The sequence below is a fragment of the Oncorhynchus gorbuscha genome, linkage group LG01, assembly GCF_021184085.1.
Source record: "Oncorhynchus gorbuscha isolate QuinsamMale2020 ecotype Even-year linkage group LG01, OgorEven_v1.0, whole genome shotgun sequence".
In the NCBI taxonomy this organism is placed as follows: domain Eukaryota; kingdom Metazoa; phylum Chordata; class Actinopteri; order Salmoniformes; family Salmonidae; genus Oncorhynchus; species Oncorhynchus gorbuscha.
The window spans coordinates 119,317,049-119,341,372 of NC_060173.1; the positions used below are offsets into that span (position 1 = coordinate 119,317,049).

Sequence of the window (24,324 nt, forward strand, 5' to 3'; positions counted from 1 at the left end):
GTTCTTGGGCAAATGTAGTGGACACTCATGTTGGGTGTCTTTTAGGTCCCAGTTGTTGTTGTTAGTCAACTTTCAGGGGACCCCCCATGAGTATCTTTCAGAACCCCTCCTAAAACCCCACCTGTTTGGTTCTGGTTGCTGTCAGTGACTCTTTGTTAGTTGTCCTTTCTCTTTCAGAACCCTTCCTAAAACCCCACCTGTTTGGTTTTGGTTGTTCAATTCAGTTTTTTTTAATTCCCTCGTCTGTCTGAGCGACTATTTTTGGTTGGGGAACATAACAGTTACCTCTCCAGCGGTGGTGTGTGAGTTGATGGAGATCTTGCAGGATCCTCCTCCGTGGCAGTAGACCGTAGTCGTCATTTCCTGCCTGGTCAGTAAGGCTACGATCTCCTCCTGAGACGGTACAAAGTCCCTGACCTTGGTCCTCTTCAGAGACTCACCTATGAAATGAGCAAACATGTCCACCTCTGTTCCAGGAAACAGCTCCTTCACCCTGGAGGAGAACAGACAGAGGGTCCCGGAGGTGTAGAGGATGAGCAAATCAACGTTACTGATGTCATACTGTCCAGTTTACCCATCTATACAAATCAATCACAGAACATATGTCTGTTTGTATTAGAAGCTATAGGGACACTTTCTGCTTGTGGCTCAAAGCCAATTTCAGACAGTGAAATATGTTTCCACCAGAGTTAGGTAAACACAGCTAATTTTCATCCACACTCCCTTACTAAATACACAGCAGTATAACAAATGCAGGATCCACACTTTGACCTCCATGGAGCAGGATTTAAAGTCCCTAGTGGTTTAATTAAAGGTAGAGAGGAGGGAATTCCATTTCCTGATGCCTGAGGTGAACAACATGGACTGTTTGTTCGTTGAGGAATGACAGTGTCCTCTAGCTTGTGGAGGTCCGGCTGACTCCTCTGTTTTGTTCAGAGCTTAATATGATAAAACCTTTCAGAGGCGGGGCTGCAACATTATCGATGATCTTATAAACTAGACGGACATCTGAGAAAAAGTAAGTTGTCCAAATTGAACAGATTGTACTTGGTGAGAATATCCCAGTGATGATGTGACTTCCTGTCCAGGATCTTAAGTACTTGTTTCCACAGAGATCGAAGGGGTTTAACTGATGTTTAATTGGCTGCCGATACAATTGGACAGGTACGAAGACTATTCTGTATATATTTGATGTGTTTTTACAGTTCAAAGTAGGGTCTAGGATAACACCCAGATATTTAAGTACATTAGCTACCATTTTCCCCCCACATTGAGGCTGTAGTGGTTGAACCTTTCAGCCACTTTCGACAATGATAGCGTTAGTTCGCTTGCCACTTCATCAGCCTTTCTTCCATGTGTATAAATAACTATCATCCACGGCCTGGTAGAGACTAAATAACAAAGGGCCCAGGATTGACCCCTGTGGTACTCCCATAGTGTGGTCCCTTGGTGATGGTCAGTCACATTGCATCCGGTCATCTCAATCCATTCTAAAACACTTGATGAGATGTTGAAGTTGGACAGCTTGGAGACGAGGACATTGTGGTAAACAGTGTCAAAGGATTTTCTGAGGAAAACTGCACCTACAACACCCCCTTTGTCCAGCTTGGCCTTGTTCACCTCTAGGAGACAGTAACATACTGGTCTCTGTTGAGTGGTTCACCCTGAACCCAAACGGGCCTTGTTCACCTCTAGGAGACAGTAACATACTGGTCTCTGTTGAGTGGTTCACCCTGAACCCAAACGGGCCTTGTTCACCTCTAGGAGACAGTAACATACTGGTGGTCTCTGTTGAGTGGTTCACCCTGAACCCAAACTGGCCTTGTTCACCTCTAGGAGACAGTAACATACTGGTCTCTGTTGAGTGGTTCACCCTGAACCCAAACTGGCCTTGTTCACCTCTAGGAGACAGTAACATACTGGTCTCTGTTTGAGTGGTTCACCCTGAACCCAAACTGGCCTTGTTCACCTCTAGGAGACAGTAACATACTGGTCTCTGTCACCCTGAGTGGTTCACCCTGAACCCAAACTGGCCTGTTGAGTGTTCACCTAGGAGACAGTAACATACTGGTCTCTCACCCTGAACCCAAACTGGCCTTGTTCACCTCTAGGAGACAGTAACATACTGGTCTCTGTTGAGTGGTTCACCCTGAACCCAAACTGGCCTTGTTCACCTCTAGGAGACAGTAACATACTGGTCTCTGTTGAGTGGTTCACCCTGAACCCAAACTGGCCTTGTTCACCTCTAGGAGACAGTAACATACTGGTCTCTGTTGAGTGGTTCACCCTGAACCCAAACTGGTCTTGTTCACCTCTAGGAGATAATAACATGAGTGGTTCACCCTGAACCCAAACGGGCCTTGTTCACCTCTAGGAGATAATAACATGGGGGGGCATAGGGTAGAGAGACCCTTTAAGGTGGAACTGGAGGTAAATAAAGTACCCTTTAAGGTGGAACTGGAGGTTCTCCACCCTTTAAGGTGGAACTGGAGGTAAAGGTGGAACTGGAGTAAATAAAGTACCCTTTAAGGTGGAACTGGAGGTAAATAAAGTACCCTTTAAGGTGGAACTGGAGGTAAATAAAGTACCCTTTAAGGTGGAACTGGAGGTAAATAAAGTACCCTTTAAGGTGGAACTTGAGGTAAATAAAGTACCCTTTAAGGTGGAACTTGAGGTAGCGCAGGATGCCCCGGCTGGGCAGGAAGGTACAGCTCATACAGGTGAGGAGGTGCCAGTGGGCGCGATTGGCCGAGCTGTTGGGCTGAGGCACGTGATTGGTCTGCTTGATGAGCTGACAGTAGACCTCGTCTCTGAGCAGGCGCAGGTCGTGGCAGGTCTGGAGGATGCCCTGGATGATCGGCACGGGGTCAGACACAGACTCCATCTCCTGCAGAGAGTTGAAGATCTTCACTGCCTCGTCCTGCAGGCTGGCATAGCCCTTCTCCTTATGGACTGGGGGAGGACAGAGAGAGGGGAGACTTCATTAACAAAAAGCATGGCGAGAGAAAGCCACAGGGCTTCACACATTTTATTTATGTCAACCAGAATGAATGGTAAAACTGCACTGTTGTAGTAGAAGTCCGTGGAGGGTGAAAGAGGTTGTAGAAGTCTGTGGAGGGCGAAATAGGTTGTAGAAGTCTGTGGAGGGCGAAATAGGTTGTAGAAGTCTGGAGGGTGAAAGAGGTTGTAGAAGTCCGTGGAGGGTGAAAGAGGTTGTAGAAGTCAGTGGAGGGTGAAAGAGGTTGTAGAAGTCCGTGGAGGGTGAAAGAGGTTGTAGAAGTCCGTGGAGGGTTAAAGAGGTTGTAGAAGTCCGTGGAGGGTTAGAGGTTGTAGAAGTCCGTGGAGGGTGAAATAGGTTGTAGAAGTCCGTGGCGGGTTAAAGAGGTTGTAGAAGTCGGTGGAGGGTTAAAGAGGTTGTAGAAGTCCGTGGAGGGTGAAAGAGGTTGTAGAAGTCCGTGGAGGGTGAAAGAGGTTGTAGAAGTCCGTGGAGGGTGAAAGAGGTTGTAGAAGTCCGTGGAGGGTGAAAGAGGTTGTAGAAGTCCGTGGAGGGTGAAAGAGGATGTAGAAGTCCGTGGAGGGTGAAAGATGTTGTAGAAGTCCGTGGAGGGTGAAAGAGGTTGTAGAAGTCCGTGGATGGTGAAAGAGGTTGTAGAAGTCCGTGGAGGGTGAAAGAGGTTGTAGCAGTCCGTGGAGGGCGAAAGAGGTTGTAGCAGTCCGTGGAGGGCGAAAGAGGTTGTAGAAGTCCGTGGAGGGCGAAAGAGGTTGTAGAAGTCCGTGGAGGGCGAAAGAGGTTGTAGAAGTCCGTGGAGGGGAAAGAGGTTGTAGAAGTCCGTGGAGGGCGAAATAGGTTGTAGAAGTCCGTGGAGGGTGAAAGAGGTTGTAGAAGTCCGTGGAGGGTTAAAGAGGTTGTAGAAGTCCGTGGAGGGTGAAAGAGGTTGTAGAAGTCCGTGGAGAAAGAGGTTGTAGAAGTCCGTGGAGGGTGAAAGAGGTTGTAGAAGTCCGTGGAGGGTGAAAGAGGTTGTAGAAGTCCGTGGAGGGTTAAAGAGGTTGTAGAAGTCCGTGGAGGGTTAGAGGTTGTAGAAGTCCGTGGAGGGTGAAAGAGGTTGTAGAAGTCCGTGGAGGGTGAAAGAGGTTGTAGAAGTCCGTGGAGGGTTAAAGAGGTTGTAGAAGTCCGTGGAGGGTGAAAGAGGTTGTAGAAGTCCGTGGAGGGTGAAAGAGGTTGTAGAAGTCCGTGGAGGGTGAAAGAGGTTGTAGCAGTCCGTGGAGGGCGAAAGAGGTTGTAGCAGTCCGTGGAGGGCGAAAGAGGTTGTAGAAGTCCGTGGAGGGCGAAAGAGGTTGTAGAAGTCCGTGGAGGGCGAAAGAGGTTGTAGAAGTCCGTGGAGGGCGAAAGAGGTTGTAGAAGTCCGTGGAGGGCGAAATAGGTTGTAGAAGTCCGTGGAGGGCGAAAGAGGTTGTAGAAGTCCGTGGAGGGTTAAAGAGGTTGTAGAAGTCCGTGGAGGGTTAAAGAGGTTGTAGAAGTCCGTGGAGGGTGAAAGAGGTTGTAGAAGTCCGTGGAGGGTGAAAGAGGTTGTAGAAGTCCGTGGAGGGTGAAAGAGGTTGTAGAAGTCCGTGGAGGGTTAAAGAGGTTGTAGAAGTCCGTGGAGGGTTAGAGGTTGTAGAAGTCCGTGGAGGGTGAAAGAGGTTGTAGAAGTCCGTGGAGGGTGAAAGAGGTTGTAGAAGTCCGTGGAGGGTTAAAGAGGTTGTAGAAGTCCGTGGAGGGTGAAAGAGGTTGTAGAAGTCCGTGGAGGGTGAAAGAGGTTGTAGAAGTCCGTGGAGGGTGAAAGAGGTTGTAGAAGTCCGTGGAGGGTGAAAGAGGTTGTAGAAGTCCGTGGAGGGTGAAAGAGGATGTAGAAGTCCGTGGAGGGTGAAAGATGTTGTAGAAGTCCGTGGAGGGTGAAAGAGGTTGTAGAAGTCCGTGGATGGTGAAAGAGGTTGTAGAAGTCCGTGGAGGGTGAAAGAGGTTGTAGCAGTCCGTGGAGGGCGAAAGAGGTTGTAGCAGTCCGTGGAGGGCGAAAGAGGTTGTAAAAGTCCGTGGAGGGCGAAAGAGGTTGTAGAAGTCCGTGGAGGGCGAAAGAGGTTGTAGAAGTCCGTGGAGGGCGAAAGAGGTTGTAGAAGTCCGTGGAGGGCTAGGTTGTAGAAGTCCGTGGAGGGGAAAGAGGTTGTAGAAGTCCGTGGAGGGTTAAAGAGGTTGTAGAAGTCCGTGGAGGGTTAAAGAGGTTGTAGAAGTCCGTGGAGGGTGAAAGAGGTTGTAGAAGTCCGTGGAGGGTGAAAGAGGTTGTAGAAGTCCGTGGAGGGTGAAAGAGGTTGTAGAAGTCCGTGGAGGGTTAAAGAGGTTGTAGAAGTCCGTGGAGGGTTAGAGGTTGTAGAAGTCCGTGGAGGGTGAAAGAGGTTGTAGAAGTCCGTGGAGGGTGAAAGAGGTTGTAGAAGTCCGTGGAGGGTGAAAGAGGTTGTAGAAGTCCGTGGAGGGTGAAAGAGGTTGTAGAAGTCCGTGGAGGGTGAAAGAGGTTTAGAAGTCCGTGGAGGGTGAAAGAGGTTAGAAGTCCTGGAGGGTGAAAGAGGTTGTAGAAGTCGTGGAGGGTAAAAGGTTGTAGAATCCGTGGATGAAAGAGGTTTAGAAGTCCGTGGAGGGTTAAAGAGGTTGTAGAAGTCCGTGGAGGGTTCAATAAAGCAGTAATAAATAACTCACGGTGGATGTTGACCTCCCCATAAGGCAGAGGAAGCAGGGGGAGTGGAGGGGTGCTGGGTATATCTGAGGATAGGGTTCCTCCAGTACGTCTGCTCCACAGCTTCCACGTTCAGACTGCTCTCCTCCTGGGGGATACACAGGGGTCAGGGGGTTAGGAGTCAGAGGTCGTAATTCATTATAGGAGCATTCGGATAGTATTCAGACCCCATGACTTTTTACACATTTTGTCAGGTTACAGCCTTATTCTAAAATGGATTATATTGGGTTTTTTGCTCATCAATCTACCCACAATACCCCATAATGACATCACAATACCCCGTAATGACATCACAATACCCCGTAATGACATCACAATACCCCATAATGACATCACAATACCCCGTAATGACATCACAATACCCCGTAATGACAAAGCAAAAAATGTTTTATTAAAAATAAAAATGGAAGTATTCAGACCATTTACTCAGTACTTTGTTGAAGCGCCTTTAGCAGTGATTACAGCCTCGAGTCTTCTTGGGTATGATGTTACAAACTTGGCACACTTGTATTTGGGGATTTTATCCCATTCTTCTCTGCAGATCCTCTCAAGCTCTGTCAGGTTGGATGGGGAGTGTCGCTGCACAGCTATTTTCAGGTTTCTCCAGAGATGTTTGATCGGGTTCAAGTCTGGGCTCTGGCTGGGCCACTCAAGGACATTTAGAAACGTGTCCCGATGCCACTCCTATGTGATCTTGGCTACAGTGTGACTGTACAGGCCCAGTCTAGTACCTCACTACACTACAGTGTGACTGTACAGGCCCAGTTTATAACCTCACCTCACTACAGTGTGACTGTACAGGCCCAGTTTAGAACCTCACCTCACCACTTTGTGACTGTACAGACCCAGTCTAGTACCTCACTACAGTGTGACTGTACAGGCCCAGTTTAGAACCTCACCTCACCACTTTGTGACTGTACAGACCCAGTCTAGTACCTCACTACAGTGTGACTGTACAGGCCCAGTTTAGTACCTCACCTCACTACAGTGTGACTGTACAGACCCAGTCTAGTACCTCACTACAGTGCGACTGTACAGGCCCAGTTTAGTACCTCACTACAGTGTGACTGTACAGGCCCGGTTTAGTACCTCACTACAGTGTGACTGTACAGGCCCAGTTTAGTACCTCACTACACTACAATGTGACTGTACAGGCCCAGTTTAGTACCTCACTACAGTGTGACTGTACAGGCCCAGTTTAGAACCTCACCTCACTACAGTGTGACTGTACAGGCCCAGTTTAGAACCTCACCACGTTGTGACTGTACAGACCCAGTCTAGTACCTCACTACAGTGTGACTGTACAGGCCCAGTTTAGTACCTCACCTCACTACAGTGTGACTGTACAGACCCAGTCTAGTACCTCACTACAGTGCGACTGTACAGGCCCAGTTTAGTACCTCACTACAGTGTAACTGTACAGGCCCAGTCTAGTACCTCACTACAGTGTGACTGTACAGGCCCGGTTTAGTACCTCACTACAGTGTGACTGTACAGGCCCAGTTTAGTACCTCACTCACTACAATGTGACTGTACAGGCCCAGTTTAGTACCTCACTACACTACAATGTGACTACAGGCCCAGTTTAGTACCTCACTACAGTGTGACTGTACAGGCCCAGTTTAGAACCTCACCTCACTACAGTGTGACTGTACAGACCCAGTCTAGTACCTCACTACAGTGCGACTGTACAGGCCCAGTTTAGTACCTCACTACAGTGTAACTGTACAGACCCAGTCTAGTACCTCACTACAGTGAGACTGTACAGGCCCAGTCTAGTACCTCACTACAGTGTAACTGTACAGGCCCAGTCTAGTACCTCACTACAGTGCGACTGTACAGGCCCGGTTTAGTACCTCACTACACTACAGTGTGACTGTACAGGCCCAGTTTAGTACCTCACTACACTACAGTGTGACTGTACAGGCCCAGTCTAGTACCTCACTACAGTGTGACTGTACAGGCCCAGTTTAGAACCTCACCTCACTACAGTGTGACTGTACAGACCCAGTCTAGTACCTCACTACAGTGTGACTGTACGGGCCCAGTCTAGTACCTCACTACAGTGTGACTGTACAGGCCCAGTTTAGTACCTCACTACAGTGTAACTGTACAGACCCAGTCTAGTACCTCACTACAGTGTGACTGTACAGGCCCAGTTTAGTACCTCACTACAGTGTAACTGTACAGGCCCAGTCTAGTACCTCACTACAGTGCGACTGTACAGGCCCAGTTTAGTACCTCACTACAGTGTAACTGTACAGACCCAGTCTAGTACCTCACTACAGTGCGACTGTACAGGCCCAGTCTAGTACCTCACTACAGTGCCCAGTTTAGTACCTCACTACAGTGTAACTGTACAGGCCCAGTCTAGTACCTCACTACAGTGCGACTGTACAGGCCCAGTTTAGTACCTCACTACAGTGTAACTGTACAGACCCAGTCTAGTACCTCACTACAGTGCGACTGTACAGGCCCAGTTTAGTACCTCACTACAGTGTGACTGTACAGACCCAGTTTAGTACCTCACTACAATTTGACTGTACAGGCCCAGTTTAGAACCTCACCTCACTACAGTGTGACTGTACAGGCCCAGTCTAGTACCTCACTACAGTGCGACTGTACAGGCCCAGTTTAGTACCTCACTACAGCGTGACTGTACAGACCCAGTTTAGTACCTCACTACAATGTGACTGTACAGACCCAGTTTAGTACCTCACTACAATGTGACTGTACAGGCCCAGTTTGTACCTCACTACAATGTGACTGTACAGACCCAGTTTAGTACCTCACTACAATGTGACTGTACAGGCCCAGTTTAGAACCTCACCTCACTACAGTGTGACTGTACAGACCCAGTCTAGAACCTCACTACAGTGTGACTGTACAGACCCAGTTTAGTACCTCACTACAATGTGACTGTACAGGCCCAGTTTAGAACCTCACCTCACTACAGTGTGACTGTACAGACCCAGTCTAGTACCTCACTACAGTGTGACTGTACAGGCCCAGTTTAGTACCTCACTACAGTGTAACTGTACAGGCCCAGTCTAGTACCTCACTACAGTGTGACTGTACAGGCCCGGTTTAGTACCTCACTACAGTGTGACTGTACAGGCCCAGTTTAGTACCTCACTACACTACAATGTGACTGTACAGGCCCAGTTTAGTACCTCACTACAGTGTGACTGTACAGGCCCAGTTTAGAACCTCACCTCACTACAGTGTGACTGTACAGGCCCAGTTTAGAACCTCACCTCACCACTTTGTGACTGTACAGACCCAGTCTAGTACCTCACTACAGTGTGACTGTACAGGCCCAGTTTAGAACCTCACCTCACCACTTTGTGACTGTACAGACCCAGTCTAGTACCTCACTACAGTGTGACTGTACAGGCCCAGTTTAGTACCTCACCTCACTACAGTGTGACTGTACAGACCCAGTCTAGTACCTCACTACAGTGCGACTGTACAGGCCCAGTTTAGTACCTCACTACAGTGTAACTGTACAGGCCCAGTCTAGTACCTCACTACAGTGTGACTGTACAGGCCCGGTTTAGTACCTCACTACAGTGTGACTGTACAGGCCCAGTTTAGTACCTCACTACACTACAATGTGACTGTACAGGCCCAGTTTAGTACCTCACTACAGTGTGACTGTACAGGCCCAGTTTAGAACCTCACCTCACTACAGTGTGACTGTACAGACCCAGTCTAGTACCTCACTACAGTGCGACTGTACAGGCCCAGTTTAGTACCTCACTACAGTGTAACTGTACAGACCCAGTCTAGTACCTCACTACAGTGAGACTGTACAGGCCCAGTCTAGTACCTCACTACAGTGTAACTGTACAGGCCCAGTCTAGTACCTCACTACAGTGCGACTGTACAGGCCCGGTTTAGTACCTCACTACACTACAGTGTGACTGTACAGGCCCAGTTTAGTACCTCACTACACTACAGTGTGACTGTACAGGCCCAGTCTAGTACCTCACTACAGTGTGACTGTACAGGCCCAGTTTAGAACCTCACCTCACTACAGTGTGACTGTACAGACCCAGTCTAGTACCTCACTACAGTGTGACTGTACAGGCCCAGTCTAGTACCTCACTACAGTGTGACTGTACAGGCCCAGTTTAGTACCTCACTACAGTGTAACTGTACAGACCCAGTCTAGTACCTCACTACAGTGTGACTGTACAGGCCCAGTTTAGTACCTCACTACAGTGTAACTGTACAGGCCCAGTCTAGTACCTCACTACAGTGCGACTGTACAGGCCCAGTTTAGTACCTCACTACAGTGTAACTGTACAGACCCAGTCTAGTACCTCACTACAGTGCGACTGTACAGGCCCAGTCTAGTACCTCACTACAGTGCGACTGTACAGGCCCGGTTTAGTACCTCACTACAGTGCGACTGTACAGACCCAGTTTAGTACCTCACTACAATGTGACTCTACAGGCCCAGTTTAGAACCTCACCTCACTACAGTGTGACTGTACAGGCCCAGTCTAGTACCTCACTACAGTGCGACTGTACAGGCCCAGTCTAGTACCTCACTACAGTGTGACTGTACAGGCCCAGTCTAGTACCTCACTACAGTGCGACTGTACAGGCCCAGTTTAGTACCTCACTACAGTGTGACTGTACAGACCCAGTTTAGTACCTCACTACAATGTGACTGTACAGACCCAGTTTAGTACCTCACTACAATGTGACTGTACAGGCCCAGTTTAGTACCTCACTACAATGTGACTGTACAGACCCAGTTTAGTACCTCACTACAATGTGACTGTACAGGCCCAGTTTAGAACCTCACCTCACTACAGTGTGACTGTACAGACCCAGTCTAGAACCTCACTACAGTGTGACTGTACAGACCCAGTTTAGTACCTCACTACAATGTGACTGTACAGGCCCAGTTTAGAACCTCACCTCACTACAATGTGACTGTACAGACCCAGTCTAGAACCTCACTACAGTGTGACTGTACAGACCCAGTTTAGTACCTCACTACAACGTGACTGTACAGACCCAGTTTAGTACCTCACTACAATGTGACTGTACAGGCCCAGTTTAGAACCTCACCTCACTACAGTGTGACTGTACAGGCCCAGTTTAGAACCTCACTACAGTGCGACTGTACAGGCCCAGTTTAGTACCTCACTACAGTGCGACTGTACAGACCCAGTTTAGTACCTCACTACAATGTGACTGTACAGACCCAGTTTAGTACCTCACTACAGTGTGACTGTACAGGCCCAGTTTAGAACCTCACCTCACTACAGTGTGACTGTACAGGCCCAGTTTAGAACCTCACTACAGTGTGACTGTACAGGCCCAGTCTAGTACCTCACTTCACTACAATGTGACTGTACAGGCCCAGTCTAGTACCTCACTACAGTGTGACTGTACAGGCCCAGTCTAGTACCTCACTACAGTGTGACTGTACAGGCCCAGTCTAGTACCTCACTACAGTGTGACTGTACAGGCCCAGTCTAGTACCTCACTACAGTGTGACTGTACAGTCCCAGTCTAGTACCTCACTACAGTGTGACTGTACAGGCCCCATTTAGTACCTCACTACAGTGTGACTGTACAGGCCCAGTTTAGTACCTCACTACAGTGTGACTGTACAGGCCCAGTTTAGTACCTCACTACAGTGTGACTGTACAGGCCCAGTCTAGTACCTCACTACAGTGTGACTGTGTGTCCCTGCTGGCCATAAGCAGAGGCTGCAACGGTAAATGACGCCACAGCTCGGAGGAGGAACAAATGTAACTAGACTGGTCTCAGATCTGGACAATTGTAACTAGACTGGTCTCAGGTCTGGACAATTGTAACTAGACTGGTCTCAGGTCTGGACAAATGTAACTAGACGGGTCTCAGGTCTGGACAAATGTAACTAGACTGGTCTCAGGTCTGGACAATTGTAACTAGACTGGTCTCAGGTCTGGACAAATGTAACTAGACTGGTCTCAGGTCTGGACAAATGTAACTAGACTGGTCTCAGGTCTGGACAAATGTAACTAGACTGGTCTCAGGTCTGGACAAATGTAACTAGACTGGTCTCAAGTCTGGACAATTGTAACTAGACTGGTCTCAGGTCTGGACAATTGTAACTAGACTGGTCTCAGGTCTGGACAAATGTAACTAGACTGGTCTCAGGTCTGGACAATTGTAACTAGACTGGTCTCAGGTCTGGACAAATGTAACTAGACTGGTCTCAGGTCTGGACAAATGTAACTAGACTGGTCTCAGGTCTGGACAAATGTAACTAGACTGGTCTCAGGTCTGGACAAATGTAACTAGACTGGTCTCAAGTCTGGACAATTGTAACTAGACTGGTCTCAGGTCTGGACAATTGTAACTAGACTGGTCTCAGGTCTGGACAATTGTAACTAGACTGGTCTCAGGTCTGGACAAATGTAACTAGACTGGTCTCAGGTCTGGACAAATGTAACTAGACTGGTCTCAGGTCTGGACAAATGTAACTAGACTGGTCTCAGGTCTGGACAAATGTAACTAGACTGGTCTCAGGTCTGGACAATTGTAACTAGACTGGTCTCAGGTCTGGACAATTGTAACTAGACTGGTCTCAGGTCTGGACAATTGTAACTAGACTGGTCTCAGGTCTGGACAATTGTAACTAGACTGGTCTCAGGTCTGGACAATTGTAACTAGACTGGTCTCAGGTCTGTCTGTGCCGTCTTGCCAAACACGAATCTCATCTTATCTGCCAACATAGACAGGGCTCTAACTCCTCTAGCTCCACAATGAAATAGGGTGCAGGCCAGGCAGCAGGTTATTAGCCAGCCTGCCAGCATAGTGGAGTCTGCCACTAGCATAGTTAGTGTAGTCAGCTCAGCTATCACCATTGAGACCGTGTCTGTGCCTCGACCTAGGTTGGGCAAAACTAAACATGGCGGTGTTCGCCTTAGCAATCTCACTAGGATAATGACCACCTCCATTCCTGTCATTACTGAAAGAGATCATGATATCTCACATCTCAAAATAGGGCTACTTAATGTTAGATCCCTTACTTCAAAGGCAATTATAGTCAATGAACTAATCACTGATCATAATCTTGATGTGATTGGCCTGACTGAAACATGGCTTAAGCCTGATGAATTTACTGTGTTAAATGAGGCCTCACCTCTTGGCTACACTAGTGACCATATCCCCCGTGCATCCCGCAAAGGCGGAGGTGTTGCTAACATTTACGATAGCAAATTTCAATTTACAAAAAAAAAAATGACGTATTTGTCTTTTGAGCTTCTAGTCATGAAATCTATGCAGCCTACTCAATCACTTTTTATAGCTACTGTTTACAGGCCTCCTGGGCCATATACAGCGTTTCTCACTGAGTTCCCTGAATTCCTATCAGACCTTGTAGTCATTGCAGATAATATTCTAATCTTTGGTGACTTTAATATTCACATGGAAAAGTCCACAGACCCACTCCAAAAGGCTTTTGGAGCCATCATCGACTCAGTGGGTTTTGTCCAACATGTCTCTGGACCCACTCACTCTCACAGTCATACGCTGGACCTAGTTTTGTCCCATGGAATAAATGTTGTGGATCTTAATGTTTTTCCTCATAATCCTGGACTATCGGACCACCATTTTATTACGTTTGCAATTGCAACAAATAATCTGCTCAGACCCCAACCAAGGAACATCAAAAGTCGTGCTATAAATTCACAGACAACACAAAGATTCCTTGATGCCCTTCCAGACTCCCTCTGCCTACCCAAGGACGCCAGAGGACAAAAATCCGTTAACCACCTAACTGAGGATCTCAATTTAACCTTGCGCAATACCCTAGATGCAGTTGCACCCCTAAAAACTAAAAAAAAATGTCTCATAAGAAACTAGCTCCCTGGTACACAGAAAATACCCGAGCTCTGAAGCAAGCTTCCAGAAAATTGGAACGGAAATGGCGCCACACCAAACTGGAAGTCTTCCGACTAGCTTGGAAGGACGGTACCGTGCAGTACCGAAGAGCCCTTACTGCTGCTCGATCGTCCTATTTTTCTAACTTAATTGAGGAAAATAAGAACAATCCGAAATTCCTTTTTGATACTGTGGCAAAGCTAACTAAAAAGCAGCATTCCCCAAGAGAGGATGACTTGCACTTTAGCAGTGATAAATTCATGAACTTCTTTGAGGAAAAGATTATGATTATTAGAAAGCAAATTACGGACTCCTCTTTAAACCTGTGTATTCCTCCAAACCTCAGTTGTCCTGAGTCTGCACAACTCTGCCAGGACCTAGGATCAAGAGAGACGCTCAAGTGTTTTAGTACTATATCTCTTGACACAATGATGAAAATAATCATGGCCTCTAAACCTTCAAGCTGTATACTGGACCCTATTCCAACTAAACTACTGAAAGAGCTGCTTCCTGTGCTTGGCCCTCCTATGTTGAACATAATAAACGGCTCTCTATCCACTGGATGTGTACCAAACTCACTAAAAGTGGCAGTAATAAAGCCTCTCTTGAAAAAGCCAAACCTTGACCCAGAAAATATAAAAAACTAATCGGCCTATATCGAATCTTCCATTCCTCTCAAAGATTTTAGAGAAGGCTGTTGCGCAGCAACTCACTGCCTTCCTGAAGACAAACAATGTATACGAAATGCTTCAGTCTGGTTTTAGACCCCATCATAGCACTGAGACGGCACTTGTGAAGGTGGTAAATTACATTTTGATGGCATCGGACCGAGGCTCTGCATCTGTCCTCGTGCTCCTAGACCTTAGTGCTGCTTTTGATACCATCGATCACCACATTCTTTTGGAGAGATTGGAAACCCAAATTGGTCTACACGGACATGTTCTGGCCTGGTTTAGGTCTTATCTGTCGGAAAGATATCAGTTTGTCTCTGTGAATGGTTTGTCCTCTGACAAATCAACTGTACATTTCGGTGTTCCTCAAGGTTCTGTTTTAGGACCACTATTGTTTTCACTATATATTTTACCTCTTGGGGATGTTATTCGAAAACATAATGTTAACTTTCACTGCTATGCGGATGACACACAGCTGTACATTTCAATGAAACATGGTGAAGCCCCAAAATTGCCCTCGCTAGAAGCATGTGTTTCAGACATAAGGAAGTGGATGGCTGCAAACTTTCTACTATTAAACTCGGACAAAACAGAGATGCTTGTTCTAGGTCCCAAGAAACAAAGAGATCTTCTGTTGAATCTGACAATTAATCTTAATGGTTGTACAGTCGTCTCAAATAAAACTGTGAAGGACCTCGGCGTTACTCTGGACCCTGATCTCTCTTTTGAAGAACATATCAAGACCATTTCGAGGACAGCTTTTTTCCATCTACGTAACATTGCAAAAATCAGAAACTTTCTGTCCAAAAATGATGCAGAAAAATTAATCCATGCTTTTGTCACTTCTAGGTTAGACTACTGCAATGCTCTATTTTCCGGCTACCCGGATAAAGCACTAAATAAACTTCAGTTAGTGCTAAATACGGCTGCTAGAATCCTGACTAGAACCAAAAAATTTGATCATATTACTCCAGTGCTAGCCCTCTACACTGGCTTCCTGTCAAAGCAAGGGCTGATTTCAAGGTTTTACTGCTAACCTACAAAGCATTACATGGGCTTGCTCCTACCTACCTCTCTGATTTGGTCCTGCCGTACATACCTACACATACGCTACGGTCACAAGACGCAGGCCTCTAATTGTCCCTAGAATTTCTAAGCAAACAGCTGGAGGCAGGGCTTTCTCCTATAGAGCTCCATTTTTATGGAACGGTCTGCCTACCCATGTCAGAGACGCAAACTCGGTCTCAACCTTGAAGTCTTTACTGAAGACTCATCTCTTCAGTGGGTCATATGATTGAGTGTAGTCTGGCCCAGGAGTGGGAAGGTGAACGGAAAGGCTCTGGAGCAACGAACCGCCCTTGCTGTCTCTGCCTGGCCGGTTCCCCTCTTTCACTGGGATTCTTTGCCTCTAACCCTGTTACGGGGCTGAGTCACTGGCTTGCTGGGGCTCTCTCGTGCCGTCCCTGGGGGGGTGCGTCACCTGGGTGGGTTGATTCACTGTTGTGGTCGGCCTGTCTGGGTTCCCCCTTGGGTTGTACCGTGTCGGAGATCTTTGTGGGCTATACTCGGCCTTGTCTCAGGATGGTAAGTTGGTGGTTGAAGATTTCCCTCTAGTGGTGTGGGGGCTGTGCTTTGGCAAAGTGGGTGGGGTTATATCCTTCCTGTTTGGCCCTGTCCGGGGGTGTCCTCGGATGGGGCCACAGTGTCTCCTGACCCCTCCTGTCTCAGCCTCCAGTATTTATGCTGCAGTAGTTTATGTGTCGGGGGGCTAGGGTCAGTTCGTTTATCTGGAGTACTTCTCCTGTCCTATTCAGGTGTCCTGTGTGAATCTAAGTGTGCGTTCTCTAATTCTCTCCTTCTCTCTTTCTTTCTCTCTCTCGGAGGACCTGAGCCCTAGGACCATGCCCCAGGACTACCTGACATGATGACTCCTTGCTGTCCCCAGTCCACCTGGCCATGCTGCTGCTCCAGTTTCAACTGGCCTGGGCCCTAGGACCATGTCCCAGGACTACCTGACATGAGGACTCCTTGCTGTCCCCAGTCCACCTGGCCATGCTCCTGCTCCAGTTTCAACTGTTCTGCCTTACTATTATTCAACCATGCTGGTCATTTATGAACATTTGAACATCTTGGCCACGTTCTGTTATAATCTCCACCCGGCACAGCCAGAAGAGGACTGGCCACCCCACATATGCTCTCTCTAATTCTCTCTTTCTTTCTCTCTCTCGGAGGACCTGAGCCCTAGGACCGTGCCCCAGGACTACCTGACATGATGGCTCCTTGCTGTCCCCAGTCCACCTGACTGTGCTGCTGCTCCAGTTTCAACTGTTCTGCCTTATTATTATTTGACCATGCTGGTCATTTATGAACATTTGAACATCTTGGTCATGTTCTGTTACAATCTCTACCCGGCACAGCCAGAAGAGGACTGGCCACCCCACATTGCCCGGTTCCTCTCTAGGTTTCTTCCTAGGTTTTGGCCTTTCTAGGGAGTTTTTCCTAGCCACCGTGCTTTTACACCTGCATTGTTTGCTGTTTGGGGTTTTAGGCTGGGTTTCTGTACAGCACTTTGAGATATCAGCTGATGTACGAAGGGCTATATAAATAAATTTGATTTGATTTGATTTGATTTGAATCAATGATATAGAAGTTGGCAAGACAACACAAACAGATCTGGAACCAGGCTAAAATGCAAATTCATCTGACATAAAATGACCATGTCAGTATGCAGGCTTGTGATTGGCTGTACCTTGATGTCCCTGATGAGTTGCTGTGTGGGTGTCTCTATGGGAACCTTGCTGTCGACAGCCCCCTGTATGGCCGACGCCCAGCGCATAGCCTCGTTCAGTAGTTTGGTGTAGAGGTGGCACGAGTGTTTACGGCCATGGACGATGATGCTCCAGTAACCTGGTGGGGAGGTATAGAATAGTCAGAGTGATTCAAGGAGCATTGACAGGTGGGATTTTGACAGAGTATTGTATGGTCGACAGACACACATTAATCTTTACCATGACTGACTGAAATGCATTAGCCTGGTCCCAGATGTATTTTCTGCTGTCTTGCCAACTCTCATGGTCTTTGTCACTAATAGGAACTGTCAAGATGGCACAAACAGACCTGGGACCAGGCTAGAAATGCAACGCGCAGCACAGGCCACTACTCTCCCAGTCTGCATCCCAAATGGCACCCTATTCCCTCTATAGGACACTTCTTTTGAGCAGAGTCCTATGGCACTATGAAAGGGAAAAGGGTGCCACATTCTCAGTCTCTACCTACCGGTGTCCTTGAAGACCTTCTCGTCGGGCTGGACCACAGAGCAGAGACTGTTGAGGACCAGGGTCCCCAGCTTGGACACACTGCGCTCTGAAGACTTGTAGTAGTCCAGAGAGTTAGAGGTCAATACAAACCATCTCTTCTTCAGCTTCAGACTAGTGCTCTTAGCCCTTATCTCCTTGTGAAGCCAACCTGGGAAGAGAGAGAGAGAAGGACACTAAGGAATTGTCCAGTACTGAGAACAGACAAAATATTTACAAATATTAAATATATATCAAAATGTAAAAAAAATATTAGTTGTTAAATGTTCATGATGGTTGCAAAATATGTTCAAAGTTTGTTTTGACTGTTTTCTACATTGTAGAATAAAAGTGAAGACATCAAAACTATGAAATAACACATATGGAATCATGTAGTAACCAAAAAAGTGTTAAACAAATCAACATGTATTTTAGATTTGAGATTCTTCAAAGTAGACGCCCTTTGCCTTGACAGCTTTGCACACTCTTGGCATTCTCTCAACCAGCTTCATGACCTGGAATGCTGTTCCAACAGTCTTGAAGGAGTTCCCACATGTGCTGCGCCTTTAGTCTGCGGTCAAACTCATCCCAAATGGGTTGAGGTCAGGTCATCTGACACAGCACTCGATCATTCTCCTTCTTGGTCAAATAGCCCTTACACAGACTTTAGGTGTGTTTTGGGTCATTGTTCTGTTGAAAAACAAATGTGTCCCACGAAGCACAAACCAGATGGGATGGTGTATCGCTGCAGAATGCTGTGGTAGCCATGCTGGTTAAGTGTGCCTTGAATTCTAAATAAATCACTGACATTGTCACCAGCAAAGCACCCCCACACCTCTTCCTCCACCCCCACACCTCTTCCTCCATGCTTCACTGTGGGAACCACACTTACGGTGATCATCCGTTCACCAACTCTGGGTCTTACAAAGACACTCGTCAGACCAAAGGACAGATTGCCACCGGTCTAATGTCCATTGCTCGTGTTACTTGGCCCAAGCAAGTCTGTTCTTCTTATTGGTGTCCTTTAGTAGTGGTTTCTTTGCAGCAATTCGACCATGAAGGTCTGATTCACAGTCTCCTCAGCTGTTACTTGAACTCTGAAGGATTTATTTGGGCTGCAATCTGAGGCAAAGTTAATTGCTGATTTCTGAGGCTGGTAACTAATGAACTTATCCTCTGCAGCAGAGGTAACTCAGGGTCTTCCTTTCCTGTGGCGGTCCTCATGAGAGACAGTTTCATCGTAGCGCTTGATGGTTTTTACACTTGAAGAAACTTTCAAAGTTCTTGTATATCACCCCTACCTTGACACAACTGATAGGCTCAAACGCATAAAACAAAAAATCCACAAATGAACTGTGACGTACAGGTACTGTGGACCTTCTGTAGCTCAGTTGGTAGAGCATGGCGCTTGTAACGCCAGGGTAGTGGGTTCGATTCCCGGGACCACCCATACGTAGAATGTATGCACACATGACTGTAAGTCGCTTTGGATAAAAGCGTCCGCTAAATGGCATATATTATTATTATATTATTATATTATATATTACTAACCTCTGACCAGGAAGTCCTGTCCGTCTATCCTGGCGTCTCCTTTAGGTTTCTGCAGCAGGCCGATCCAGTGGTGCATCTCTTCAGGCATCTCAGTGTTGCAGTGGATCACACGGTTAGCAGTGATGATGACAAACGAGTTGGGTCTGTCAGGATTGTCTGACGCGCACACAGAGTCGATCAGTCCAACATCCACAGTTCCCTGTGGTGAAATTTAAAGATCAGAACATTGTCATGTAGTCAGTCAACGTGAACACTGCTGTAACTCGTAGAGATCGATAGATGTGATGGAGGAGGTTAGTACTGACCACAGCGTTCTTGGGGTCGGCCTGCTCATGGTTCATCTCCATCAGCTGGTCTGGACTGGCACTGTGGACACGACTCAGCACGTTGAACCAGCCACTGGAGGGAGAGAGGTAAGGATTCCACAGAGCAATACACTGGTGGACCACTAGGGGTAATATAACACTGGTGGACCACTAGGGGTAATATAACACTGGTGGACCACTAGGGGTAATATAACACTGGTGGACCACTAGGGGTAATATAACACTGGTGGACCACTAGGGGTAATATAACACTGGTGGACCACTAGGGGTAATATAACACTGGTGGACCACTAGGGGTAATATAACACTGGTGGACCACTAGGGGTAATATAACACTGGTGGACCACTAGGGGTAATATAACACTGGTGGACCACTAGGGTAATATAACACACTGGTAATATAACACTGGTGGACCACTAGGGGTAATATAACACTGGTGGACCACTAGGGGTAATATAACACTGGTGGACCACTAGGGGTAATATAACACTGGTGGACCACTAGGGGTAATATAACACTGGTGGACCACTAGGGGTAATATAACACTGGTGGACCACTAGGGGTAATATAACACTGGTGGACCACTAGGGGTAATATAACACTGGTGGACCACTAGGGGTAATATAACACTGGTGGACCACTAGGGGTAATATAACACTGGTGGACCACTAGGGGTAATATAACACTGGTGGACCACTAGGGGTAATATAACACTGGTGGACCACTAGGGGTAATATAACACTGGTGGACCATAACACTGGTGGACCACTAGGGGTAATATAACACTGGTGGACCACTAGGGGTAATATAACACTGGTGGACCACTAGGTAATATAACACTGGTGGACCACTAGGGTAATATAATAACACTGGTGGACCACTAGGGGTAATATAACACTGGTGGACCACTAGGGGTAATATAACACTGGTGGACCACTAGGGGTAATATAACACTGGTGGACCACTAGGGGTAATATAACACTGGTGGACCACTAGGGGTAATATAACACTGGTGGACCACTAGGGGTAATATAACACTGGTGGACCACTAGGGGTAATATAACACTGGTGGACCACTAGGGTAATATAACACTGGTGGACCACTAGGGGTAATATAACACTGGTGGACCACTAGGGGTAATATAACATCTATATAACACTGGTGGACCACTAGGGGTAATATAACACTGGTGGACCACTAGGGGTAATATAACACTGGTGGACCACTAGGGGTAATATAACACTGGTGGACCACTAGGGGTAATATAACACTGGTGGACCACTAGGGGTAATATAACACTGGTGGACCACTAGGGGTAATATAACACTGGTGGACCACTAGAGGTAATATAACACTGGTGGACCACTAGGGGTAATATAACACTGGTGGACCACTAGGGGTAATATAACACTGGTGGACCACTAGGGGTAATATAACATCTATATAACACTGGTGGACCACTAGGGGTAATATAACACTGGTGGACCACTAGGGGTAATATAACACTGGTGGACCACTAGGGGTAATATAACATCTATATAACACTGGTGGACCACTAGGGGTAATATAACACTGGTGGACCACTAGGGGTAATATAACACTGGTGGACCACTAGGGTAATACATATAACACTGGTGGACCACTAGGGTAATATAACACTGGTGGACCACTAGGGGTAATATAACACTGGTGGACCACTAGGGGTAATATAACACTGGTGGACCACTAGGGGTAATATAACACTGGTGGACCACTAGGGGTAATATAACACTGGTGGACCACTAGGGGTAATATAACACTGGTGGACCACTAGGGGTAATATAACACTGGTGGACCACTAGGGGTAATATAACACTGGTGGACCACTAGGGGTAATATAACACTGGTGGACCACTAGGGGTAATATAACACTGGTGGACCACTAGGGGTAATATAACACTGGTGGACCACTAGGGGTAATATAACACTGGTGGACCACTAGGGGTGGAACACTGGTGGACCACTAATATAACACTGGTGGACCACTAGGGGTAATATAACACTGGTGGACCACTAGGGGTAATATAACACTGGTGGACCACTAGGGGTAATATAACACTGGTGGACCACTAGGGGTAATATAACACTGGTGGACCACTAGGGGTAATATAACACTGGTGGACCACTAGGGGTAATATAACACTGGTGGACCACTAGGGGTAATATAACACTGGTGGACCACTCTGGGGAAGATAGACTCTGGTGGACCAGAGGGGTAATATAACACTGGTGGACCACTAGGGGTAATATAACACTGGTGGACCACTAGGGGTAATATAACACTGGTGAGTGTGAGTTCCATGGTGGTGTTGACTAGACTCTGGGCAGAAGAGGGCTAGACTCTGGGCAGAAGAGGGCTAGACTCTGGGCAGAAGAGGGCTAGACTCTGGACAGAAGAGGGCTAGACTCTGGACAGAAGACTCTGGACAGAAGAGGGCTAGACTCTGGACAGAAGAGGGCTAGACTCTGGACAGAAGAGGGCTAGACTCTGGACAGAAGAGGGCTAGACTCTGGACAGAAGAGGGCTAGACTCTGGACAGAAGAGGGCTAGACTCTGGACAGAAGAGGGCTAGACTCTGGACAGAAGAGGGCTAGACTCTGGACAGAAGAGGGCTAGACTCTGGACAGAAGAGGGCTAGACTCTGGACAGAAGAGGGCTAGACTCTGGACAGAAGAGGGCTAGACTCTGGACAGAAGAGGGCTAGACTCTGGACAGAAGAGGGCTAGACTCTGGACAGAAGAGGGCTAGACTCTGGACAGAAGAGGGCTAGACTCTGGACAGAAGAGGGCTAGACTCTGGACAGAAGAGGGCTAGACTCTGGACAGAAGAGGGCTAGACTCTGGACAGAAGAGGGCTAGACTCTGGACAGAAGAGGGCTAGACTCTGGACAGAAGAGGGCTAGACTCTGGACAGAAGAGGGCTAGACTCTGGACAGAAGAGGGCTAGACTCTGGACAGAAGAGGGCTAGACTCTGGACAGAAGAGGGCTAGACTCTGAACATACCTGGCATCTTCAGGAGTCTCTGCATAAATGTGGTAGGTTCTCTCTTCAGTCACGATGTTCAAAGCATTCTCTTTGGCATGGTTATCCACTATGTCCCTGTAGACAGCAGGATAGGACACCACTGTGATTATTATTATTTGACCCTGCTGGACATCTTGGCCATGTTCTGTTATAATCTCCACCCAGCACAGCCAGAAGAGGACTGGCCACCCCACATAGCCTGGTTCCTCTAGGTTTCTTCCTAGGTTTTGGCCTTTCTAGGGAGTTTTTCCTAGCCACCGTGCTTCTACACCTGCATTGCTTGCTGTTTGGGGTTTTAGGCTGGGTTTCTGTACAGCACTTTGTGACATCAGCTGATGTAAGAAGGGCTATATAAATACTTTTGATTAGTAATGTATTAATCTAGTAATGTATTAATCTAGTAATGTATTCATCTAGTAATGTATTCATCTAGTAATGTATTCATCTAGTAACGTACCAGTCTAGTAACGTACCAGTCTAGTAACGTACCAGTCTAGTAACGTACCAGTCTAGTAACGTACCAGTCTAGTAACGTACCAGTCTAGTAACGTACCAGTCTAGTAACGTACCAGTCTAGTAACGTACCAGTCTAGTAACGTACCAGTCTAGTAACGTACCAGTCTAGTAACGTACCAGTCTAGTAACGTACCAGTCTAGTAACGTATTAATCTAGTAATGTATTAATCTAGTAATGTATTAATCTAGTAATGTATTAATCTAGTAATGTATTATTCTAGTAATGTATTATTCTAGTAATGTATTATTCTAGTAATGTATTATTCTAGTAATGTATTAATCTAGTAATGTACCAGTCTAGTAATGTATTAATCTAGTAATGTATTAATCTAGTAATGTATTAATCTAGTAATGTATTATTCTAGTAATGTATTATTCTAGTAATGTATTAATCTAGTAATGTATTAATCTAGTAATGTACCAGTCTAGTAATGTATTAATCTAGTAATGTATTAGTCTAGTAATGTATTAATCTAGTAATGTATTAGTCTAGTAATGTATTAATCTAGTAATGTATTAATCTAGTAATGTACCAGTCTAGTAATGTATTAATCTAGTAATGTACCAGTCTAGTAATGTATAAGATTAATTTTTGCCAGAGTTCTAAAAAGTAAAATCAGGAGAAGAGAAACAGTAACTGGAAAGAACATGGCTGTGTTTACACAGGCAGTCCAATTCTGATCTTTTCACTAATTGTTCTTTTGACCAATTAGACCAGTTGAAGCAGATCTGATGTGATCAGAATCTGTCTGCCTGTGTGAATGAAGCCTTGGAGGTGAACGTTCGCCTGTTTCATCAGATATGGGAGTAGATTCTTACTTGGCGGAGCGGATGTCCACGGTACCCTTCAGTTTCTCCTCGCTGTCGCTCTCAAAGTACATGAGTTTATCGTCTCTCAGTACGAACCAGCGCAGCTTCCAGTTCCGTCTGGACAGAGTAGACATGCCACCTCCCTTCTTATACAGCCAGCCACTCTTCAGACTGTCCTGCTTAGCCCTGAACCACATGAAGGTTTCGTCCTTCAACACACACCACCTCCGTCGCCACGGGATCATCAGTCCACCTGGAGAACGGAGGGGGGGGGGGGATTATCTACCAACTAATATACACTGCTCAAAAAAAGTAAAGGGAGCACTTAAACAACACAATGTAACTCCAAGTCAATCACACTTCTGTGAAATCAAACTGTCCACTTAGGAAGCAACACTGATTGACAATAAATGTCACATGCTGTTGTGCAAAT

General features: G+C 46.8%; 1 protein-coding gene across 1 annotated transcript in view; it reads right to left on the minus strand.

Annotated features, from left to right (window-relative positions):
- LOC123993217 (unconventional myosin-X-like) overlaps positions 1-24,324 on the minus strand; it is a 249,611-nt gene that overhangs the window by 36,968 nt on the left and 188,319 nt on the right. Inside the window, 10 exon segments of the mRNA XM_046295154.1 lie at positions 286-493; positions 2,655-2,952; positions 5,726-5,772; positions 5,774-5,847; positions 17,079-17,236; positions 17,606-17,794; positions 19,174-19,372; positions 19,479-19,572; positions 22,545-22,640; positions 23,901-24,144. Of these exon segments, the coding sequence (XP_046151110.1) occupies positions 286-493; positions 2,655-2,952; positions 5,726-5,772; positions 5,774-5,847; positions 17,079-17,236; positions 17,606-17,794; positions 19,174-19,372; positions 19,479-19,572; positions 22,545-22,640; positions 23,901-24,144 (1,607 nt within the window).